Source organism: Pelophylax lessonae (assembly GCF_965119305.1).
Source record: "Pelophylax lessonae genome assembly, chromosome: 2".
NCBI classification, from domain to species: domain Eukaryota; kingdom Metazoa; phylum Chordata; class Amphibia; order Anura; family Ranidae; genus Pelophylax; species Pelophylax lessonae.
The window spans coordinates 330614395-330627166 of NC_138769.1; the positions used below are offsets into that span (position 1 = coordinate 330614395).

The 12772-nt window shown below is 40.9% G+C and overlaps 1 protein-coding gene across 1 annotated transcript in view; it reads left to right on the forward strand.

Annotated features, from left to right (window-relative positions):
- Positions 1-11565, forward strand: part of TRAPPC3 (trafficking protein particle complex subunit 3) — a 31032-nt gene extending 19467 nt beyond the window's left edge. The window contains exons 3-5 of the mRNA XM_082244298.1: positions 428-527; positions 3593-3775; positions 11307-11565. Of these exons, the coding sequence (XP_082100424.1) occupies positions 428-527; positions 3593-3775; positions 11307-11426 (403 nt within the window). The 3' untranslated portion in view covers positions 11427-11565. The remainder of the gene's footprint in view (positions 1-427; positions 528-3592; positions 3776-11306) is intronic.
- The last annotated feature ends 1207 nt before the right edge of the window (positions 11566-12772 follow it).

The window sequence follows — 12772 nt, forward strand, 5'->3', positions numbered from 1 at the left end:
TGTGAAGACAGACAAGTATTTGGTATAAGCATCTTTGTATTTTTTGGACAGGTACTAGATTCTAGACATTCCAGGTTCTTGGTAGACAAGGCATCACTGATTAAAGAATATAATTGTACTGGTATGTGTAATTTAATGCACCCTAGCATCTAGCAATTACTATAGGAGCAGAGGTTATTCTGTTATTGGAGGTTCCAGCAGCAGTGTGGGAGGAGGCTTAAATATTACAGAGGAACAATGCCTGGGTGAGGCTGAAAGGTATTGAAGAGCGGAGTGGAGAGCGTCACAAGATTTCAACATCCTGTTCTTATGGTTCATGTGGGTTGCGTATTGTGCTTTGCACTTCTTTACTGGCACTTATATCCTGCAGTACACAGGGTCTTTGTTGTCTGTTTCTAGTGTTCTGTGTGTTTTTTTTTTCTTTCAGGGGATACAACATAGGTGTAAGGCTGATTGAAGATTTCCTAGCTCGTTCAAATGTTGGAAGATGTCATGACTTTCGAGAAACAGCAGATGTCATAGCTAAGGTAATTTTATTTTCTGACAAAAACTAGAAGAACATAAAAGCTTAGCCCCAATCTTCAAAATTGTATTTTAGTTCCTTGATGTGCCACTAAACCCCACATCAAAAAAAAAAAAAAAAAAGATCAATAAATGGTGTCTTACATGTTCATACTCCATCATTATGAGATTAGTGTTCTATATAAAAAAATAAAACCTGGCTTATCCTGCTCTCTATCTATACCTTCTGTTCCATGTCCCCAATTCAGCTAGGGATTTTGCAGCTGTGGTGGCAACTCTGCACATGCTCAGGTTTCAGTGAGTTATTATGCTGAGCATTTCCTCCCCATCACATCTGAGCAGCCCATGTGACTATAGAGTCACACATGTGGGTGTATACACAGTGGTAAATGACAGCCCACTCCCTCCCTCCTCACTAACCAGCTAAACACAATGGGGGTGGGATATTACATCTTGATTGATGGGTGCTTCTCTTCATGGTTATTCTAAGACAGAGGCTGAAGGGACATGACAGCCTGTGACTGGCAGAAATTTGCCCACACCATGTTATTGCTAAAAATAATAAAGATTTGATTTCTAAGATAGAATTGAATAGTGATTTTAAAACCGTTTATTGATACTATTTTACTTTGTAGTTCAAAGGCTTTTTTTTTTTTTTTGAACATGTGACCAGCAGCAGAGGACTTGAAGCTAATGCTTCCCTGCAGACAGGCTGGGAAAGAGCTGGGTCATGTGACAGCTGTATATTGATTAGGAAAAAATACTTAAATTATTATTTTTTTAATTAAAATAATTAGTGCCACCATGCACATACAAAATAAACAGTGTGTGTTTTAGTATCACTAAGCATACTGCAAACACAGACTGATCATTCCTAAAACTGGACTGCGGGCTTTGGTGCACTTAACCTTTTTATGTTACTATTTTTTCGCCCTATTTAAATTTAAAAGAAAGTAGATGGTTTTCATTCAGATTACTGGTCAGCTTTTTTTTTTTTTGGTTTAGCCTGAGGCATGTAAAATGGATGCAAAAAGATTCAAAAACCTTTTTAAGAAGACAAAATAAACACAAGTGAGACATACAGTATTATGTAAAAGGCTTTAATTAGGTAAAAACATACAAATTGTGTTGTACGGTGCTCTTCTTCTTTGATAGCACATACTGCATGTACCAACCAGCATATATGTCTTATACCATACATCAGGGGTCTCCAATCTTTCTACACAAAGGGCCAGTTTACTGTCCATCAGGCTTTACGAGGGTCCGACTGGCTGGTGGGAGTAAAAAATGCCCTAACGGAGCTCTATTATTGGTTTTAATTGGAGAAATGGTGCCTCATTGTTGGTAGCAATGGAAGAATAGTGCCCCATCATTGGTGTCAGTTGGGGAAATGGAGCCCCAAGGGCCAGAAAAAGACAAGCAAATGGCCACATTTGGCCCCCAGGCCTCAGTTTGGAGTCCACCGCCTTACATGCTTGCATTACTCCAGCATATCAATACTTTAGTAAGAAATTGTCCCCTTCTTACTTGATAACCATGGTTCAGGAATCTAGCCCCTTTTTTTGTTGCCGCTCAGAAAGGCAGTGCTCTTGGCTATGACAGCTTATTCTGTTATTTAATGGCTGATATCTGTAAAGGGTCACATGTATAACTTCTAAATGGCTGGAAGACCTCAGAAACATGAGCTGACTTCATTTTGCAAGCTAGTATTGCTGACCGACCTTTAAAGTACAGGTTACTTCTGTTGTAGTGTGGCTGTCAGTTTTATGAACAATAGTTCCCCGGAGTGTTAAGACTTATGACCCTGTCTTCAAACGTCATTTTGCCTTCTTAGGCCGCCTCCCTCGCCTTGGACAGCCTCATCTGGAGTTGGTACTATTCTCACGGGAGTGTAACACAGCCATACACTCACCCACAGCAGCCCGGTGCCAGCCAGCCACCCACATCCACAGGCCCTGTACCAGCCAGCCACAGGCTCTGTACCAGCGAGCCAGCCAGCCACCCACAGGCCCTGTACCAGCCAGCCCCTGTGCCAGCCACCCACCACAGGGTGCCAGCCACCCACCCACCACAGGGTGCCAGCCAGCCACAGGCCCTGTACCAGCCAGCCCCAGGCACTGTATCAGCCAGCCACCACAGGGTGCCAGCCAGCCACCCACCCACCACATGGTGCCAGCAAACCAGCCATTAAATAAAAATTAACTAGTTCAGTACCAGATTTGTGTCAAAAATTGTCTTATTTTTCAAAACTTTAAATGTACAAAATATCGGCTGATACCGATACGTTGTGACCAAAATATCGGTATCGGCCCTGAAAAAACAATATCGGTCTATCCCTAATGCATAGTTTACCTGGAATGGTATACATGATTTTTCCTGTAAAAGTTAAGCTAGCATTTGCTCCAACCCATCTCCTAATGTGACCTAAACCATAGAATGTAGGAGTGCCACTATGAGATTCCCCAGTGTCTCACACAGTGAATGGGTGCTGGCATCAAATGGGTTCATCCCTGCCCTAGCGAAAGAGCACAGAAACAAATGAGACATCACATTCCAGAAGATCCAGCCAAAGTACACGTAAGTAGGATGTGGCTTCAGCCCAGCTCCCCTAATACACAAAGGGGTTGATTTACTAAAACTGGTCAGTGCAAAATCTGGTGAAGCTGTTTATGGTAGCCAATCTGCTTCCAACTTCAGCTTGTTCAATTAAGCTTTGGGGAAAAAAAAAAAACCTGGTTTCTATTTCGCACACTCCAGTTTTAGTAAATCAACCCCAAAGTGTCCATTAAAACAGATGAAGGTGTAAGAAACTGAAATACCTGTGCAGTATGAACTAACACTAGTAAGATTAGTTTCTAACCAGAAAATATGATTCCTCTTGCCAAAGATCTTCCAAACTTTCTTTTTTCACAATGTATATGACAGTAATTGGTTTGCTTTAGCAAAGCAGAAGGGTTTGTTAACCGAGTTCATTTTGTTATAATCTTTGTTTTAGGTTTGAAATGCGCAAATTCTAAGAAACCTAGATAGGGCTCATTTATTTATCTATTATTTCTCTGTATTGGTACAGGTGGCATTTAAAATGTACCTGGGTATCACACCCACAATTACAAACTGGAGCCCAGCGGGTGATGAGTTCTCCCTCATTTTGGAAAACAATCCTCTAGTAGACTTTGTTGAACTGCCAGATAACCATTCTACACTTATATACTCCAACATGCTGTGTGGAGTCCTACGAGGAGCTCTAGAAATGGTAAGTTACTAAATCAATAATTCTACATATGTGTCAAGAATCCAGTCATTTATTGCAGAAGCCTTAACCTGGTCAAGTCCCAAAGTAATCAAATCCATCGTTGCCAGACCAAGTTTTTTATTTTTTTGATAATTTGCTTTTAAAAATGCCCAATGGTAATGTACGTGATTGTGTATTTTTTGAGGGTGTGAAGAGAGGGGGAACTTTTAAAGCAGGACTTTACTCAAACAAAAAATTGCGACAGGCCACCTTTTTTTTTATTTGTACAATTAATTCTTATTAGAGTATATAAAAGCTATACAAAGAAGTTGTGTCAATCATTTAAAATTTAAAAAGGATGTAGTAGGCCATATAACATGTCGGTAGCATGCGCATGAACATGAACATCTGGGGTAGTGCACTATGCAACATACAGAGGATGTATAAAGCTAACAGATGTCTATTTGTCATACATGGTAGTGGTGCACCGAAATTTGAAATTTCGGTACCGAATAAGCAGGATGCACTTGGCCGAAACCGAAATTGGCGGTTTAAAAAAAAAAAAAATAAATAAAAAAAAAAAAAATAAATATATATATATATATATATATATATATATATATAGAGAATATTCAAAATTTTAATATCATTGAGTATAAATTATTTTATTATGATGAATCGCACATACTGTATTTACCATTCCTCCATATTAAGTGCTGTTTGACACCATTCTGTATGATAACTTTTTTTGCTTGTACAAATTATCCGATAAACAATAAAAATTATGGAAAAAAAAAAACCACAATGAATTTAAATAAATATGAATTTATTCAGTAAAGTGGAACAGCGCCAAATCCCTATGTGATATTCCAAATGTGAAAAACAAATGCATCTTCCCCAAAAAAGACATTCACCTTATCAATATACAAATATAGTGAACGTATAGTGCAATACGTAGATATAAACCATAAATAATTATAATCAAGCAAAAAAAAAAGCAGTGAAAACCACTTTAAAAATTTCACTCAGTTATGAGAGTCCTGTGTAGAAATTGTGAATCACCATAAAAAAAGTTCATAGATAAAGTGCTGTGATTACGATGAAATTCCAAACAAATGGTGCAATCAGGTTCTCAATCCAAGCAATTCACCACTTGCCTATATTTACAAGCTAATGTGCAATAAACTGTATGGGCTGCTGGAAACTATCTCCATACGCTGAATGTCATTTCAGAACATCGCACATGAAAAGGCAGAAAAAACTCCTCATGGTGTAGTATTTAGAACAGATGTTTATTAAAAAAAATAGGTAGATTTGCATTTAAAAACACTATTATGCAAATCCTACTCTGGATCAAGGGGTCATGCAGTGATTGAGTGCTGTGTATTCGTAACTTCCAGTTTCAGCCGTATCCAGGAGTGACGTCACCTGGCTCCTTGACGTGTTTCGTCAGACACGTGACTTTCTCAAGGGCTGAATTTGTCAGCTATTATCAGCAACTTTTGAAGCAGTGTTAAAAATCCTGCTTGCTGCATTTTTGGTGCACATTTGACAAACCACACCAATAACGCACCCCGAGAACACATAAATGCACCCGTGTTGCGTTCCTAAAGCCTTTTTTGAGTCTCATGACCTATGAAAAATACAACATAAGCAAGGTCAAATTGCGTCAAAATCGCTGTAAACTTATGTCAAAATTGCGAGCGTTTTCGGCAGCCGTTATCGACACTTTTTTTTTTTTTTTCTATCGGCGCATGACTAATACATGGCATCCAAGATAGTAAAATACACAATTGACACATTGGAGAAGAGCTTAACCGGTTGCCGACCGCCGCACGACTATATATTGCGGCGGTCAGCCCCGGCCAGGCAGAGTGACGTAGGGGTACGTCACTCGCCTGTCCCTGACTTGTGAGCCAATTGCGGGCGGGCTCGTTCACGGACAAGTCACTCACGATCGCTCCGGTGAGGGGAGAAAGGCGGAGCGGCTTATGTAAACAAGCCGCCTGCCATTCTCCCTGGTGTAAAAATGAAGATCAGACGGTTCTACTATGTAGAACCGTTGATCTCTGTTTTTACACCAATAGCCATATCCTTTTACAGTTAGAAACACGCCCCTAGGACACACTTAACCCCTCCCTCTCCAATACAGTTAACCCCTTCCCTGCCAGTGTCATTTTTACAGTATCCGTGCATATGTATAGCACTGATTACTGTAGAAATGTCACTGGTAACCCCAAAAATGTCAGTCAAGGGTCCGATCTGTCCGCCGCAATGTCGCAGTACCACAAAAAAGATTGCAGCCATTACGCGTTAAAAAAAAACCACCAAAAATGACAAAAATCTTTCCCTTTGTTAGTAAACGCGATAACTTTTGCGCAAACACCAATCAAAATACGCTTTTTGCGATTTTTTTTTTTTTTTTTTTTTTTACCAAACATATGTAGCATAAAACAAATTGGCTGAAAATGTTAAAAAATTTTGATTTTTACATTTTTTTTGGGGGGGGGAATTTCATATAAAAATGTGAAAAATATTGTTATTTTTGCAAAATTGACGCTATTTTTTGTTTATAGCGCATGATCAAAAAATCGCACAGGTAATCAAATACCACCAAAAGAAAGCTCTGTTTGTGGGGAAAAAAAGGACGTCAAATTTGTTTAGGTACAGCGTTGCACGACCGCACAATTGTCCGTTAAAGTCACGCAGTAAAAAATCGCAAAAAAACCCCTGGTCTTTTAGCAGCCAAATCCTCCGGGGCTTAAGTGGTTAGAAAAGGAGAAAGATAAGAACAGCAGGGCGAAATCTGAATTCAGGCTAATCGCATTAACTGTCACAATGTGAGTTGTCATTTGTCTTTTCACCACAATAAATACTTTCATATACCGTATATACTCGAGTATAAGCCGAGTTTTTCAGCACATTTTTTTTGTTTTGAAAACGTACCCCTCGGCTTATACTCGAGTCAACAAAAAAAAAAGTTCCCGGCCGCTCCGACGTGTTTAAGATTTAAAAATTGCGCTGCTCGGTGTATACATGTCACCGCGCATGCGCCGCCACTGCTCGGGACAGGTCGTAAATAGCCGAACGTATACCAGCTTTCGCGAGCGGCGGCGGCGCGTGCGCAATGACGTGTCGGTGGCGGATGGCGCCATTTTTAAAATGAACGCCCCTCTGGAATAGGTAAGTTAAACACAGCCGCACTAGTATGCCCGCAACCCTGCATCCTCTTGTACCATGCTTGCCACCCTGAATTCTCCTGTACCATGCCAGCCACACTGCATTCTCCTGTACCATGCCAGCCACCCTGCATTCTCCTGTACCATGCCTGCCACCCTGCATTCTCCTGTACCATGCCTGCCACCCTGCATTCTCCTGTACCATGCCTGCCACCCTGCATTCTCCTGTACCATGCCTGCCACCCTGCATTCTCCTGTACCATGCCTGCCACCCTGCATTCTCCTGTACCATGCCTGCCACCCTGCATTCTCCTGTACCATGCCTGCCACCCTGCATTCTCCTGTACCATGCCCGCCACCCTGCATTCTCACCCTAGGCTTATACTCGAGTCAATCATTTTTCCCATCTTTTTGTGGTAAAAGTAGGGGCCTCTGCTTATACTCGGGTCGGCTTATACTCGAGTATATACGGTACTACACTCAGATAGTTAATCCTATATGCGCCAGTTGGACTCTGAAAACTTTCTAGTCTATGAAGAACAGCAAAAAGTTCAAACAAGTAACCACATGGGTAAAAAAAAAAAAAAGGTCAGATATGCACAATATAGGAGTATATGCAGGATCGAATGCCATATGGTAGTACACCTTATGTCAGTTGCCATGGGTGTTTGGAGTCTCCATTCTCACAAAGGCAGTGGGGTAGACAATAGAAGGTATAATTTATTGGGTCAAATAATTGACACGCAGGCTTTTTAATGCAGAAGAGATATACTATCACTGTAAATTGCTGTGACAGCAGCTGCTGATTTGCAGCTTGTCGCCTCTATATCTGTTTATTTTCCTCCCTTTGCTGCTGTGCCATACCAGCTAACACTCAGAATAGTTAAGTCTAGTTTTCCGGGCCACCCCACACAGTCTACAGCCACCTTCTAAGGATCAGCATGCTCTCCAGAAAAGCACTGTAGCTGTAAACCTAGGACTTCAGTTAGCACCCTCCTGGTACAGGGGAATGAAAAGAATGATGTCCCATGTATTCCTTTTGTTTTTGTGTATTTTTGTGTATATGTAGAATGCCTGAAAAGTTCCACCCAAATATGTAATTGTATACATAAATATACAGTGCCTTGCGAAAGTATTTGGCCTCCTTGAACTTTGCGACCTTTTGCCACATTTCAGGCTTCAGACATCAAGATATAAAACTGTAATTTTTTGTGAAGAATCAACAACAAGTGGGACACAATCATGAAGTGGAACGAAATTTATTGGATATTTCAAACTTTGTTAACAAATAAACTGAAAAATTGGACATGCAAAATTTATTCAGCCCCTTTACTATCAGTGCAGCAAACTCTCTCCAGAAGTTCAGTGAGGATCTCTGAATGATCCAATGTTGACCTAAATGACTAATGATGATAAATAGAATCCACCTGTGTGTAATCAAGTCTCCGTATAAATGCACCTGCACTGTGATAGTCTCAGAGGTCCGTTTAAAGCGCAGAGAGCATCATAAAGAACAAGGAACACACCAGGCAGGTCCGAGATACTGTTGTGGAGAATTTTAAAGCTGGATTTGGATACAAAAATATTTCCCAAGCTTTAAACATCCCAAGGAGCACTGTGCAAGTGATATATTGAAATGGAAGGAGTATCAGACCACTGCAAATCTACGAAGACCTGGCAGTCACTCTAAACCTTTAGCTCATAAAGGAGAAGACTGATCAGAGATGCAGCCAAGAGGCCCATAATCACTCTGGATGAACTGCAGAGATCTACAGCTAAGGTGGGAGACTCTGTCCATAGGACAACAATCAGTCATATACTGCACAAATCTGGCCTTTATGGAAGAGTGGCAAGAAGAAAGCCATTTCTTAAAGATATCCATAAAAAGTGTCGTTTAAAGTTTGCCACAAGCCACCTGGGAGACACACCAAACATGTGGAAGAAGGTGCTCTGGTCAGATGAAACCAAAATCAAACATTTTGGCAACAATGCAAAACGTTATGTTTGGCGTAAAAGAAACACAGCTCATCACCCTGAACACACCATCCCCACTGTCAAACATGGTGGTGGCAGCATCATGGTTTGGGCCTGCTTTTCTTCAGCAGGGACAGGGAAGATGGTTAAAATTGATGGGAAGATGGATGGAGCCAAATACAGAACCATTCTGGAAGAAAACCTGATGGAGTCTGCAAAAGACCTGAGACTGGGACGGAGATTTGTCTTCCAACAAGACAATGATCCAAAACATAAAGCAAAATCTACAATGGAATGATTCACAAATAAACATATTCAGGTGTTAGAATGGCCAAGTCGTAGTCCAGACCTGAATCCAATCGAGAATCTGTGGAAAGAACTGAAAACTGCTGTTCACAAACGCTCTCCATCCAACCTCACTGAGCTCGAGCTGTTTTGCAATGAGGAATGGGCAAAAATTTCAGTCTCTCAATGTGCAAAACTGATAAGAGACATACCTCGAGTGACTTACAACTGTAATAGCAGCAAAAGGTGGCGCTACAGAGTATTAACTTAAGGGGGCTGAATAATTTTGCACGCCCAATTTTTCAGTTTTTTATTTGTTAACAAAGTTTGAAATATCCAATAAATTTTTGTTCCACTTCATGATTGTGTCCCACTTGTTGTTGGTTCTTCACAAAAAAATTACAGTTTTATATCTTTGTTTGAAGCCTGAAATGTGGCAAAAGGTCGCAAAGTTCAAGGGGGCCGAATACTTTCGCAAGGCACTGTATAGGGATGTTGGCATTCATAAGCTGGGTGCGACCACTTAGTTATTTGTACTTGCCAGGAGAAAATTTAAGTGGAAATTCAGGCAAAACCTAACTAAGGTTAGGTGTCTCTGCCACATTCTAATGCTAATCTATCTAACCCTGTACAGCAAAAATGCGAGCAAAGCAAAATGGCTGTACTTGCCTATTCTGCAGCCGATCCAGTCCAGTCCCAGCATCAGCTGTCAACGGCGGCTTCAGTGTGAAGGCTGATGCAGGAGAGGCATCCGGCAATGAAAGCCCCATAGTAACTCTATGGGGGACATCACTTCCCAGCCGTTATCCGTCCTTTCCTGCACATAGCTTCCGCCGCTGGAAAACAGAACGGATTGGCTGCAGAATAGGTAAGTACTGCAAATTTTTTTTTTTTTTTTTTTGCTTTACATGGTTAGATAGATTAGGTTTAGAATGTGGCAGAGGGCAGATTTAGCGTTAGTTTTTGCCTGGTTTATGCCTGGATTTATACTTTAATTATAGTGGGTGCTCAGGAGGGGTTTAAAAGAAAAAAGAATCTAATCCGTAACAAATATATGTGATGCAAAATAGCAGTCATCCCAAAGATCACAAGACTTTGTCACCATCCCGTGCCTAACCAAATAGGCATACTAAGTAAAGGATCTTGCATAACCATACAATAAAGAACCCTCTGGGCGGGACATTAAAGGGTAAGACTAATCAGAAAGGTCTGTTATACTGTATACCCCTGAAGATTCAAGACTGCAAAACATTTTGTCAAATTTCTTTATTATGCTTCCCTGTTCTATTCATGGTTTTAACCTTGAGACAATAAAAAAAAAAAATTGTTAATTTTACGATTTCCACTTTGACTAGACTTGCCCTTTAAACCAGAGGGTTCTTCTTTGTTGTTTAGCGATCAACCCCTAGCTCCTGATCCCCCCCAACAGTTGTTCCCACTTGTATAACCATAGGTCAGATTAGCTTTCTTTAATAATCTTGCATCCCCCTCCATGCTGATAATGGACCTTTTTTATTTCCATTCATCTTTGAAACTCCCTGGAGTGTCAGAGGCTCTGCTGTCCTGAAAGACTTAGTAGCTTACCCTCCCTAGCCCTGAGATCGTACAAGACTGGCTATAGTGTCATGCCATCAGCCATCACACTGTTTGTGGATGAGGCTCAAATGAGGCTTCACTGACACCACAGAGAGGGAGACAACTTGGTCTCTCTGGAATACAGAGCCCCCGAGGTGTCGGTATCTGAGGAACTTTAAGGTAAAAGAAATTAATAACTAGCCTGTAAGCACATTTACTCAATGTGCATAACTGGTTGAGTCCCTTTAAAACAGTAGCCAGGCAACTAGCATTTTAGAAATGAGATCAGCAATTGTAGCCCCCATATTTACTTCAGCACAGGTTTCTTAAATATTGTGCGCACACATGAAGAGGAGTTTTTGTGGTTGGGACAATACCCCAGCATTTATTATACAGTATTCAATGGTATATTCTACATTTTTAATTCCCATCCAACCTTAATTTATATTTTTTATTTTTCCCTTCTGTCTGTCTGTCTGCTTTCCTCACAGAACTTCCAAAATTTTCTAATGAATATATATGTACAAATTTTCTTTCAGGTACAGATGGCAGTTGACGTAAAATTTGTTCAAGACACACTAAAGGGTGACAGTGTTACAGAAATCCGAATGAAGTTTATCCGAAGGATTGAAGACAACTTACCTGCAGGAGAGGAATGACAGCTGGAACTATCTCTTAGTTGGCTTTGTTGCTCTCTGAGGGAAAGCATCATTTGTAGCCAACTTTCTGATGTTTCTCCCTTTAGTTTGAGTTTGACACAAAAGTCTTAGATCAACATACTTGATTCTGGACAAATGGGGGGAAAAAAACAAAACCTTTTTTTTCCTTTTTTTCTTTTTCTTTAAATTATATCTCCTCGTGACGTATTCTGGCACTTTCTTATACCATATTCATGAAAACATCTAAGAAACACCTAGACGTATGAGATTCTGTAGCATATATACTTTGTATTGCTAAGAGTGACTTTGCACCTTCAAGTCTGCACAGCCTTTAATGGCCCTGTGGGGGGAAAAAATGCCTCTGTAGGTATTCCCAAGCAAGTAATAGAGCTGTGTTTCTCAACCTTTTTTCCAGTTCTGGTACCCTTTGAAAAATATCTAGGCACCTAAGTCTAAAATGTAAAAAAAAACAAAAATTACTCCTCAATGGGAAATCTTAGCCTGAGATGCCTTGCTGAACCTAACTTTACACCAGAGGTTCCGTCACGATGTCAGTCACCCCATCCCATTGGAGGCTGCCCTATACATAAAGCCCACTATCCCCATTACAAAGTTGCGTCGGTACATTAAAGGTCCCCATCGCATTAGAGCCTCACCCATCCTCCGAACCCTTCAATCATACAGTCCCCTCTTCACATCAGAGCCCTACCTTTTTGGTTTTAGCAGGTGGCAGAGGGCTGGAAGGTGGAGGAGACGATATTCCATCTGCCTTTAAATGCTGCAGATGACCCTGCATTGGATCAGTCATGTTTTGCCAGGGGTGCCAATGAGCTGAACACCACCACCATAGCAATAAATTATGTTGCGTGTCCTGGCCCTTGAGTGTCATTTGTTATGGTTCTGACAGTCTACACCATGGCAATTCATGAAGCTGATCCCATGCTTGCATCACCCTAGGGCAGTGATGGCGAACCTTGGCCCCCCAGATGTTTGGAAACATTTCCCATGATGCTCAGCTACACTGCAGAGTGCATGAGCATCATGGGAAATGTACTTTCAAAACATCTGGGGTGCCAGGATTCGCCTGCACCCTGGTTAAGAAACACTGTCATTCCAGCTGTTGTAGCACATGGGGATATCCAGCTTGTGGAAGAACTCTGTGTGACAGTGCAATTCTACATTTCTCATTGAGAAAAGAAAGTATGTAACTGTAATTGTGTTGCTTCTGCTCATTACCGGGGGTTCAGGACACTGCAGATGTTTCAGCTCTAACCTGTTTATTTTGGTAAGACTTCTAACTTTTCAGACAGGGAAAACATATTCTAAATAAAATTACCTATTTGCTG